Source organism: Manis javanica, chromosome 2, assembly GCF_040802235.1.
Source record: "Manis javanica isolate MJ-LG chromosome 2, MJ_LKY, whole genome shotgun sequence".
In the NCBI taxonomy this organism is placed as follows: Eukaryota; Metazoa; Chordata; class Mammalia; order Pholidota; family Manidae; genus Manis; species Manis javanica.
In genome coordinates, this window is record NC_133157.1 from 147,338,335 (window position 1) to 147,351,753 (window position 13,419).

Below are 13,419 nucleotides of genomic sequence, written 5' to 3' on the forward strand. Positions count from 1 at the left end.
CCACTGCCAGCACAGCAAGCAAACCGGCTGATGTGCCATTTCTGGGTAACAGCCAGGGAGCAGCCCTGTCTACAGCAACCACAAAGCTTAGTACAGAGGCTTCTACCTGAGTATGGCTAACCAGCCCAGACCCAGAGGCTGCTCCCTGCACGTGGTTGACCGGCACATACAGCTGAGACCAGCGCAGAGTCACAGAGGCACAAAGGGGTTTTGTTCTCACGGCAGAACACACACCACTCACCTGCAACCTCCACCAGTACCCTAGGCCATTCTGAGGGCCGCCCCACCAACAGCAGCTCAGGGGATTAACCCACAGGTGGTTCCCTGTGTGCAGTTGACCAGCACAGACAATGAAGACAGACGCAGAGCCCAGGAAGCAAAAAGGGGCTCCATTATGGTGGCAGAACACACGCCACTCACCTGCGACCCCCACCAGGGCCCTAAGCCATCCCAAGGTCTGCCCTGCCACCACAGCTCAGGAGATTAACCCAGACACTGCTCCCTGCACACAGTTGACAGGCACAGATAGTGGAGACGGGCACAGAGAGCAGAAGAGACAAAGGGGCTTTGCTCTTGTGGCAGAACATGTGCTGCTGGCCTGTGACCCCTGCCATTGCCCAAGGCCATCTCGAAGGCCACCCTTCCCATGGCAGATTAGGGGAATAACCCAAAGGTTGCTCCCTGTATGCAGTTAACAGGCAGGGACAGTGGAGACAGGCAAGGCAACTGGCAAGACGGGATTTTGTTCTCCCAAGTGAAATGCACACCACTCACCAGTGACCACTCCCATTGAAATGTGAAGGTAAAAGAACCTTGTTCAGTCCAAAATCCCTCAAACACCAGAGAGAGGGCTTGGTGAGACCAAAATCACCAATCCTCCTGGAAAAGAATGCAAAATTTAAGTCATAAGCATGCTAATGAAGCTACAGAGAAATATTCAAAAGCTAAGGGATGAATTCAGGAAGGAGATAACAGAAATGAAACAAACAATGGAAGGATATAAGAGCAGACTAGATGACGTAGAAGAGACTGTTAATGGAATAGAAATCAGAGAACAGGAATACAGAGAAGCTGAGGCAGAGAGAGATAAAAGGATCTCTAGGAATGAAAGAATATTAAGAGAACTGTGTGACCAATCCAAATGGAACCATATTTGCATTATAGGGATACCAGAAGGAGAAGAGAGAAAAAGGGAAAGTGTCTTTGAAGAAATAATTGCTAAAAACTTCCCCAATCTGGAGAAGGAAATAGTCTCTCAGACCATGGAAGTCCATAGACCTCCCACCACAACAGATTCAAGGAGAACACCACCAAGAAATATGATAATTAAAATGGCCAAGATCAAAGACAAGGATAGAGTATGAAAAGCAGCCAGAGAGAGAAAAAAGATCACCTACAAAGAAAAACCCATCAGGCTATCATCAGACTTCTCAGCAGAAACCCTTACAGGCCAGAAGAGAACGGCATGATATATTTAATGAAATGAAACAGAAGGGCCTCAAACCAAGAATACTGCATCTAGCAAGATTATCATTTAAATTATAAGGAGGGATTAAACAACTCCCAGATAAGCAAGGTTTAGGGAATTTACCTCCCAGACCATCTCTACAATGTATTTTAAAAGGACTTCTCTAGATACAAGTATGCCTAAGGCTAAATAGCTGTCACCAGAGAAAATAAAAACACAGCAAAGAAAGTAGACCAACCAAATACCAAATAAAGGCAAAAAATAAAATCAACTATCCACAAAATCAGTCAAGGGAAATGCAAAGAGTACAGAATAAAACACCTAAGATATAAAGAGTGGGGCAGGAAGAAAAAGAAGGGAGAGAAATAAAGAATCATCACACTGTGTTTATAATAGCATAATAAGCGAGTTAAGGTAGACAGTTGGACAGTAAAGAAGCTACCCTTAAACCTTTGGTAACCATGAATCCAAAGCCTGCAATGGCAATAAGTACATATCTATTGATCCTAAATGTAAATTAACTAAATGCACCAAGCAAAAGATACAGAGTAATAGAAAGGATAAAAAAGCAAGATGCATCTATATACTGCCTACAAGAGGCTCACTTTAAACCCAAAGACATACACAGACTAAAAGTGATGGGATGGAAAAAGATATTTCATGCAACTATTAGGGAGAAAAAAGCAGGAGTTGCACTACTTGTATCAGACAAAATAGACTTCAAAAGAAAGAAAGTAACAAGAGATAAAGAAGGACATTACATAATGATAAAGGGGTCAGTCCAACAAGAGGATATAACCATTATAAATATATATGCACCCAACACAGGAGCACCAGCATTTGTGAAACAAATTCTAACAGAATTAAAGGAGGAAATAGAATGCAGTGAATTCATTTTCGTAGACTTCAACACACCACTCACTCCAAAGGACAGATCAACAAGACAGAAAATAAGTAAGGACACACAAGCACTGAACAACATACTACAAGAGAAGGACCTAACGGACATCTACAGAACTCTACACACAAAAGCAGAAGGATACACATTCTTCTCCAGTGCACATGCAACATTTTCCAGAATAGACAACATACTAGGCCCCAAAAAGAACCTAAGTGAATTCAAAAAGTCTGAAATTCTACCAACCAACTTCTAAGATCACAAAAGTATAAAACTAGAAATAAATTGTACAAAGAAAACAAAAAGGCTCACAAACACATGGAGGTTTAACAATGTGCTCCTAAATACTCAATGGATCAATGACCAAACTAAAACAGAGATTTAGCAATATATGGAGACAAATGAAAACACCACCACAATGCCCAAAGTTCTGTGCAGTGCAGAGATGGTGTTCTAAGAGGAAAATATATAGCAGTCCAGGCCTATTTAAAGAAGAAAAAATAATCCCAAATGACAGTCTAAAGTCGTGATTATTGATACTGGAAAAAGAAGAGCAAATGAGGCCCAAAGTCAGCAGAAGGAGGGACATAATAAAGTTCAGAGAAGTAATAAATAAAGTTGAGAAGAATAAAACAATAGACAAAATTAATGAAACAAAAAGCTGGTTCTTTGAGAAAATAAACAAAATAGATAAATCCCTAGTCACAGTTATTATGAGAAAAAGAGAATCTACACACATTAAGAGAATCAGAAATAAGAAAGGAAAATTCATAATGGACACCAGAGAAATACAAAGAATTATTAGAGAATACTATGAAAATCCATATGTTAACAAACAGGATAAACAAGAAGAAATGGAAAACTTCCTGGAAAAATACAACCTTCCAAGACTGACCCAGGAAGAAACAGAAAATTTAAACAGACCAATTACCAGCAATTAAATTTAAACAGTAATCAAAAACCTACCCAAGAACAAAACTGCCATACCAGATGGATTCCCTGCTGAATTTTATCAGACATTTAGAGAAGACATAATACCCATTCTCCTTAAAGTCTTCCAAAAAATAGAAGAGGAGGGAATACTTCCAAAGTCATTCTATGAAGTCAGCATCACTCTAATACGAAAATCAGGCAAAGATACCACCAAAAAAAGAAAATTACAGAACAATATCCCTGATGAACATAGAAGCAAAAAAACTCAACAAAATATTAGCAAACCAAATTCAAAAATACATCAAGAGGATGATGCACCATGAACAACTGGGACTCATCTCAGGGATGCAAGGATGGTACAACATTCAAAAATCCACCAACATCTTTCACCACATCAACAAAAAGAAAGACAAAAACCACATGATCATCTCCATAGAAGCCAAAAAAAGCATTTGACAAATTTCAACATCCATTCATGGTAAAAACTCTCAACAAAATGGGTATAGAGGGCTAGGACCTCAACATAATAAAGGCCATATATTACAAACCCACAGCCAACATTATACTTAACAGCGAAAAGCTGAACACTTTTCCTCTAAAATCAGGAACAAGACAGGGATGCCCACTCTACCCGCTTTTATTCAACATAGTACTGGAGGTACTAGCCACAGCAATCAGACAAAACAAAAAATAAAAGGCATCCAGATTGGTAAGGAAGAAGTCAAACTGTCACTATTTGCAGATGACATGATATTGTACATAAAAACCCATAAAGATTCCACTCCAAAACTACTAGAACTAGTATCTGAGCTCAGCAAAGTTGCAGCATACAAAATTAATACAGAGAAATCTCTTGCATTCCTATATAATAATGATGAACTAGCAGAAAGAGAAATCAGGAAAATAATTCCATTCACAATTGCATCAAAAAGAATAAAATACCTAGAAATAAACCTAACCAAGGAAGTGAAAGACCTATACCCTGAAAACTACAAGTCACTCTTAAGAGAAATTAAAGAGGACACTCACAAATGGAAACTCATCCCACGCTCTTGGCTAGGAAGAAATAATATTGTCAAAATGACCATCCTGCCTAAAGCAATCTACAGATTCAGTGCAATCCTTATCAAAATACTGACAGCATTCTTCAATGAACTGGAAAAAATAGTTCAAAAATTCATATGGAACCACAAAAGACCCTGAATAGCCAAGGCAATCCTGAGAAGGAAGAATAAAGCAGGGGGGTTCTTGCTTCCCAGCTTTGAGCTCTACTACAAAGCCACAGTAATCAAGACAATTTTGTACTGGCACAAGAACAGACACATAGACCAGTGTAACAGAATAGAGAGTCCAGATATTAACCCAAGCAGATATGGTCAATTAATATATGATAAAGGAGCCATGGATATACAATGGGGAAATGACAGCCTCTTCAACAGCTGGTGTTGGCAAAACTGGACAGCTACATGTAAGAGAATAAACTAGAGTACTGTCTAACTCCAGACACAAAAGTAAATTCAAAATGGATCAAAGACCTGAATGCAAGTCATGAAACAATAAAACTCTTAGAAGAAAACATAGGCCAAACTCTCTTGAAAATAAACATGAACAACTTCTTCATGAACGAATCTCCCCTGGCAAGCGAAACAAAAGCAAGAATGAACAAGTGGGACTATATCAAACTAAAAAGCTTATGTACAGCAAAGGACACCATCAGTAGAACAAAAGGCATCCTAGAGTATGGAAGAATATCATAAATGACATATCCGATAAGGGGTTGACATCCAAAATATAGAAAGAGCTCACAAAACTCAACAAACAAAAAGCAAATAATCCAATTAAAAAATGGGCAGAGGAGCTGATCAAACACTTCTCCAAAGAAGAAATTCAGATGGCCAACAGGCACATGAAAAGATGTTCCACATCAGTAATCATCAGAGAAATGCAAATTAAAACCACAATGAGATATCACCTCACACCAGTTAGAATGGCCACCATCCAAAAGACAAACAACAACAATTGTTGACAAGGATGTGGAGAAAGGGGGACCCTCCTACACTGCTGGGGGGAATGTAAATTAGTTCAACCACTGTGGAAAGCAGTATGGAGGTTCCTCAAAAAACTTAAAATAGAAATACCATTTGACACAGGAATTCCACTTCTAGGAATTTACCCTAAGAATGCAGCAGCCCAGTTTGAAAAAGACAGATGCACCCTATGTTTATTGCAGCACCATTTACAATAGCCAATAAATGGAAGCAACCTAAGTGTCCATCAGTAGATGAATGGATAAAGAAGATGTGGTACATATACACAATGGAATACTATTCAGCCATAAGAAAGAAACAAATCCTACTATTTGCAACAACATGGATAGAGCTGGAGGATATTATGCTCAGTGAAATAGGCAGAGAAAGACAAATAGCAAATGATTTCCCTCATTTGTGGAGTATAACAACGAAGCAAAATGAAGGAAGAAAATAGCAGCAGACTCACAGACCCCAAAAAGGGACTAGCGATTACCAAAGGGGAGGGGTAAGAAACGGTGAAGGGGATTGAGGGGTATCATAATTGGTGGAAAAGGTGTGTGTGGGGTCACAGGGAAGACAAGTAGGGACTCTGTGGCATCTTACTACACTGATGGACAATGACTGCAAGGGATTTGGGGGGAACTTAATAATAAGGGTGAATGTAGTAACCATATTGTTTTTCTTGTGATACCTTCATAAGATTATATATCAATGATACCTTAATAAAAATAAAAATAACAAGTACAAGAGTCACAGGAATGGGAGTACACAGTCAACTGGAGGGATGACCCAAGGCCTGAATACCAAGAGGCAGGAATTATTGGGGACTATCTTGAAGGCTAGCTTCCACAATGAGTTATAATAATATAAATCCTGAGATGAAGAATAAAAAATGTTCTAAGATAAGGGATACAAAATCACGAAGATTCTGTTTTAAATGTGTAGGAGTTCCATAGAGTTATAGCAAGATAAGAGTTTTGGTTTGTTTTAATGAATATATTTTTTCTTTGTTCTTTGCCAGACCTCTAAGAAAGAATTAATCATAAATCCTTAGTTAGATCTCCTCAAAAAAGAAAGTCAAAGACTAGAATTGGGTCCAATGGCCACAGATGATATGTCAGGGATTAATTTCCTCTTTCTGCTTTCCTTAAAAGATTTTTTTGTTCCCTTACCTACTGTTTATTTAAATGGATATTGTAAGACAATAAATTTTCTCTTAACATTAAAAAAAAATGCAGAATTCCAGACCAGCAACTCAGAATGTGCATTTTCAACAAGCTCCCAAGTGATTCATTAAAATTTGAGAAACTCTGGTCGATTTTGAGTCTCCTTCCCCATTCCTTTACCTTATCTTAAATCTTCTGAAATGTAGCATCAGATTCATCAGTATCACTTCTCCAAAACTGAAATGCATTAAAAGTCATAAACTAATGGGAATTTCATCAGAAAAGCTTTATAGCTTCCTCGATCTCCCTGCAACTGACTCAGCTCTCTTCTTCCTTCCAATTCTCTAATTCTGTCCCATGTGATGCTCTCCTATGAAGTTGCAACATTTATATGACATACAAGTACACACACTTACAGCTGAAAAATTTATGTTCACCCATGGCAGGTAAACATAGCTCTGCATGATCAGGAGCCTCTATCCTTGATGCTTTCCCAACAGTGAGGAAAACAGTTTAAGAGTGGGAAAATTTTACTATCCTTCTCTGACAGGTTTTAGTATTGGAAGCTCACTTTATATGATTCCCGTATTTCAAATGTGCTGCTCCTCCATTATTTTACCACCATCCCCCATATACACCTGCTTCTTTTTCTGTATTTTATTGCCTGTGCTCCCTTTACTCTCTGCCTTTCTCATTCTTCATTCCCTCTTTTCCTTTTCCTTACTTCCAGACTTTTTTAGGTCTTAGAGTATCATGAAATGAAACCAATAACTGAATGCCTTTTAGTGTTAACAACTCTCAATCCACAGGGGACACCTGATAAAATAAATAACTTTCTCATTTTCACATCTTTTTTCATTACTACGCATTTAATAGGTGATTTTCTTTGGATATTAGAATGTATCAGTATTCATGTTTTAAACTGACATTCTTTCAAATGACTTTTTTTATAAAATACAGTTCTTACCTTCTAATTGACTATTTAATATATTTTTTCCTCTTTGATCTGCAGCTCCAGAAAAATGATCAACATTCTGTGGAAGACTCTCAGAGATACTCTGTTAAAATTAGTATCAATAATGAGTTGCACAGCAGAGTCACAGCCTCCAAGAGGGGACAAGCGGTTACCATGGGTGGGTAGGGTGGGTGGAGAGGGAGGGAGAAGGGGATTAAGCGGCACTACAATTAGCAATCACAATATAGGTAAGTCACGGGGAAGGCAGTACAGCTGAGAACACAAATAACGACTCTATAGCATCTTACTACATTGATGAACAGTAACTGCAATGAGGGGATGAGGACTTGATAATATGGGTGAATGTTGAAACCACAATGTTTTTCACGTGAAACCTTTATAAGAATATGTATCAATGATACCCCTTTCTAAGAGAAGATCTGAATTTCATACTTTAAAAGCAATTAGACTTAAAAATAGGAGAAGCATCTATTAAAAACCAAAGTATTTAAATAGGAAACCTCATTTATTCTCTCTAGGTCAAGTCTATCTTTTACCTTCCCTTAGCTACTGATTCTGTAAAACTGAGCATGGAAGGCCAGAGACTATTTTCATAGACAAAAGCCTGACTTACATGCACAAGTCAAAAAGGACTTAACAAAACATCTAACTCGACTTTGCATTCCCCACCAAATAAGACTACTGTTTTCTTAAATACTGATTTAAATAACTTTTTAATAAGTATGCTTGCTATAAATTTAAAATTATTTCTAAAGAAAGAAATTTTTTTAGTGTTAAAATAAGAGACTTGGCATCATAAGAAGCCTTGGAGCATGTCATGTTGAATATAAACAGGTAATTGTAGAAACTGCTTCATTTCAGGAAACAAGGGTTTGGAAGAATACAACTATTATTTATTGATAGGAAAAATGGTTGAATAAAGTGGCAAAGCAGTGATGAAGATTTTTCTTTAAATTACATTTAATAGAAAAAATTATTGATATAATTAATGCAACTCTTCAAAAACTATAGAAGGTTTTAATAAGGGAAGAATAAGAACATTATTCATTAACCATCTAAAATGTGCCAGGCACTTATTATGCACATTTTCTTTACTACACACAGCAATAATAATAAAAATGACTATGATGATGGTTACCCCAGTTCCTGCTTCCTCGTCACTCCAAGTTACTAGAGTGAAGTATGAACAGAGGCAATACTTTGTTCTCCATCCAGACTCCTCCTAGACTTTCACATGACTGGCTCCTTCTCACCTTTCACCTGGCAGCTTTTGACATACCCAGAGAGATCTTTTTGGACTACCTAAATTCCATTCCCACTTCAATCCCTACCCTAACTACAAACTCCCCCAATATTCTCTAACCTAACATTTTCCAATTTCTTTATATGAAGCACTTAGAGTGACTTATGTTTTTCTGCTCCTACCACTGTAGCCTAACCCTTGAACTTGTACTTTCAAAGTCTAACTGCCCAGCACATAGATGGTATTCAGTGACAGAAATTTGTTTAAAATTGAAACATTTAAAATAATCTCATTGTGATGGCCTTGGTACCAAATCATTGTATAACTATGGATTATCTCCAATAATTGTCTACTGAAACTTAACAAACCCCAAATTAGAAATCCATACACTGTTCCAACTCCCCCATTCTTTTCTTGACACTACTGCCATTTTATTGTCTTTTATGTTTAAAAAGAGTGTCCTCAATATTGTCACTGAACACCACTGGGATCATTTCGTCACACATTTCTATTGCACCATTTATACAGTTTACAAATGTTTTTCACATTTGTTCATTACACATACCTGAAAGGTAGTTATTAGTACCATTTTTGTGATGAAGTAACTGACATTTAAACAGACTAAACACGTTTTTCCAAGATCCCATACTTGTAAGTGACAAAACCAGGATACTAGTATGTCTTCTGACATCAAATATGATGCCTGTACCATTATGCAGCAGTGGCCTATTATCTAAGATCAGGCCCTTATCTCCTTCCACAGTTGTTTCCTTGGAAAAGGTCATCATTACTTTATACTTACAACACAATGAGTATGGCTGCCATAAAGCATCCAATGCATGCTCCTCCAACTATCTGGAATGGTTTTTACTCATTAAAACACTGCTAAATCAAACTTGTTATTATAATCCCATACATTTATTACCACTTCCCATGCTTTTCCTTCTCCTTAAAAGGTCCTTGCCAAGCTACTAGACAATCCAAATGTTACAATACTTTTAAGTCCCAGGCATTAATTTTTCCAGTTCTAAATTGTAAAAAACTATAATCCAAACTGAATCTCATTAGGAGTTTTACACATTCATATATGCCATAGAATCATACATTTGGCCATAGATTAGCCTGGAATAATAATTTAATTTTTTCACATGACATCAGAACTGATCCCTTATGACTTAGGCTTTACTTTTTTGCACTATATTACACTGGTTTCATTAAGTCAATCTTACAAATTAACAGAATTGTGTTATGCAGTATTCAGCACATAATTATATACTAATTATAGGTTAAAATAAATAATGAAATGGTGAGAAAGTAAAGTCAAAGCATCTCCTTTTATGTTAAACATCACTTAAGGCTTATAGTTAAAAAAAAAAGGAAAAGAAAACAGTACCTCAGAATCCCAAGGTGATTCTCTGTCTTCCTCCCCTCCCAATCCTAATGCAGACATCATATCTATAAAAGGCAGTTGCAGACACACTAATGAGAACAATTACTATCACTTTTAAAAACACATAAAAGTTGATTTCCATTCATGAGCATTTCAATAAAATAAAAATAATAGCAGAAAATTTCAGAGTTGAAGCATTTTCAGGAAGAAAAAACTGGTAGTGGTTGGGATACTCATGAAGAAAGATGGTAAAAGAAAAATCCTTAAAAGAAACGGATGTCACATTTGGATCTATACACTTTAGATTTTTTTACACTAGCATTTAAGCATAGAAAAAAATTTATAGATGTTAACTCACTTACCACCTCTATTACTTTTGGGTGCTCCATCAAAAGAAGTCAAATTATGTGGAGTACATTCAACAGCATCATTACAATTTTCTTGTTTTCCAACTGATGGCTTTGTTGGTTCTTTCTATAAAAACAAATTGAAACAAAAACCCAATTTCAGAAAACAACATATTCATTCACTTGCTCACTCAGTCAGTCAGTAAGACCACAAATATATACTGTACCTATCAAATTGTGGGCATTATCCTGGGAGAAGCTGGGAATACAAATAAAAGGTCTGCCTATATTCCAGTAGGGGTAGAGATAACATGAAAACTAGTATCATTCATTATTTCTACAACTGAAGTGAATAAAGGAGAGTCAAGCAAAAAAGAGAACAGTCAGTTGTATCTGGGAAGCTCAGGAGATGCTGATCAAGAAAAAGGCTATATCTTGTAACTGAGGGGGGGAAGATTGAGAAAGTGAATTATGGTCAGCAAATAAAAAAGACTAAACTTGAGGAGGGGCTCAAGATGGCAGCATGAGTAGAGAGGCAGAAATTTTCTCCCAAAACCATACATATTTTTGAAAATACAACAAATACAACTACTCCTAAAAGAGAGACCAGATGATACAGTACAACAGCCAGGCTACATTTACATCTGTGAGAACTCAGCATCTCATGAAGAGGGTAAGATACAAAGCTATGACCCAGTGGGACCCGAGCACTCCCCCGACCCCAGCTCACTAGCAGGAGGGAAAGAATCAGAATGGGGAGTGGAAGCATAGGACTGATAAATAACCAGTCCCAGTAACCTGCACTGGAAGCACAGACACACACTGTGTGGTATACTGGATATTAGAGAAATGGAAAAGTAAAATCTGAGACAGAGACTACAGGCCGGTCCCCACTGCCGGCTCCCCTGGGACAAAAGAAAAGCAGGCGCTTTTTAAAAGTATTAAAGGAACAAGTGCTTAACAGCTGGACAAAATCGTCCTGGCACACTCAGCCCAGCAGGCTGGGAATAATAAGGAACTTAAGGAGCTCCAGCCCCCTGGGGAGTTACCCAGCCCCAAAGCCTCTCACTGCAATAAGCAGCATGCCATTAGTTCCCCCTGGCCAGTGCTGCAAGCAAACCAGCTGACCTGCCATAGCTGTGGAGCAGCCAGAGAAAATCCCTGCCCACAGCAACCACCCAGAGTCTCCTCCCAGTGCAAAGGAGAGTGTATCTATCCAGACTGAATAAATATATATATATATATATATATATATATATATATACCATATCACCTACAAAGGAAAACCCGGCACAGACCCAGAGGCTGCCGCTGGTGCGTAGCTGCCCAGCACAGAGGGAGCTGGAGCAAGGTCCAGAGGGCAGGAAGGGGTGCCGTTCTCACAGGAGAACACACCCTATGCATCTGCCAACCCCCACAGGGCTCTGGGCTACCCCGAGAGCCGCCCCACTCATGGCAGCTCAGGAGATTATCCTAGAGACTGCTCCCTGTGTGTGGGTAAACTGCACAGGCAGCAGAAGCCAGAGCAAGGTCCAAAAGGCATGAAGGGGCACTGTTCACACAGAAGAACACATCCAATGCACTGATGACACCCCGCAGTGTTCTAGGCTAGCCTGAGTGGGGCACTGCCCAAGGCAGCTCCCGAGATTATCCCAGAGACTGCTCCCAGTGTGCGGGTAACTGACACAGGCAGCAGTGAAGGGTAAGGTAACCAGCAAGCAGGATGGGACTTTGTTCTCCCAGTAGACACATGTGCTACCTGCCTGCAACCACTTCTATCACCATGAAAAGGCAGAAGAATCTGGTCCTGTCCAAAATTACTGAGACAACCCTAGAGAGAGGGCCTGGTGAGATAGATATAACCAATCTTCCTGAAAAAGAATTCAAAATAAAAGTCTTAACCATGCTTATGAACCTACAGAGAACTATGCAAGACCTAAGGGATGAACTCTGGAGAGAGATAAAGGAAATGAAACAATCTATAGAAGGCCTTAAGAGCAGAATGGATGAGGTGGAAGAGACTGTTAATGGAATAGATACCAGAGAATAGAAATACAGAGAAGCTGAGGCAAAGATAGAAAAAGGGATCTCTAGGAATGAAAGAGTATTAAGAGAACTGTGTGAACAATCCAAACAGAACAATATTTGCATTAAAGAGTGACCAGAAGAAGAGAGAGAAAAAGGGATAGAAAGTGTCTTTGAAGAAATAATTGCTGTACAACCTGGGGAATGAAATTGTCTCTCAGACCATGGAAGCCCACAGATCTCCCAACACAAGGGACCCAAGGAGGACAACACCAAGACATATAATAATTAAAATGGCAAAGATCAAAGACAAGGACAGTGTATTAAAGGCAGCCAGGGAGACAAAAAAGATCACTTACAAAGGAAAACCCATCAGGCTATCATCAGACTTCTCAACAGAAACCTTACAGGCCAGAAGAGAATGTCATGATATATTTCATGCAATGAAACAGAAGGGCCTCAAACCAAGAATACTGTATCCAGCAAGATTATTATTTAAATTTGAAGGGGGGATTAAACAACTCACAGAAAAGCAAATGCTGAGGGAATGTGCCTCCCACAAATCACATCTACAGGATATTTTAAAGGGACTGCTCTAAATGGAAGCCCTCCTAAGGCTAAATAGATGTCACCAGAGAAAATAAAATCACACCAAAGAAAGCAGACCAATCAAATACTAATTAAAGGAAAAAAATAAAATAAACTATCCACAAAAGCAGTCAAAGGAAACACAAATGAGTACAGAATAAAACACCTAACATATGTAGAATGGAGGAGGAAGAAAAAGAAGGGAGAGAAATAAAGAATCGTCACACTGTGTTTATAATAGCTTAAAGAGAGTTAAGTTAGATGGTTAGATAGTAAAGATACCCTTGAACCTTTGGTAACCATGAATACAAAGCCTGCAATGGCAATAAGTACATATATTTTGATACTCACCCTA

General features: G+C 38.4%; 1 protein-coding gene across 7 annotated transcripts in view; it reads right to left on the reverse strand.

The window, feature by feature from the left end:
• Positions 1–13,419, reverse strand: part of ANKRD26 (ankyrin repeat domain containing 26) — a 118,049-nt gene that overhangs the window by 69,431 nt on the left and 35,199 nt on the right. For all 7 annotated transcript variants that reach the window (XM_073229557.1, XM_036998266.2, XM_073229556.1 and 4 more), the window contains 3 exons: positions 10,467–10,578; positions 10,108–10,169; positions 7,463–7,553 (listed from right to left, as the gene is read on the reverse strand). In XM_073229557.1, the coding sequence (XP_073085658.1) occupies positions 7,463–7,553; positions 10,108–10,169; positions 10,467–10,578 (265 nt within the window). The remainder of the gene's footprint in view (positions 1–7,462; positions 7,554–10,107; positions 10,170–10,466; positions 10,579–13,419) is intronic.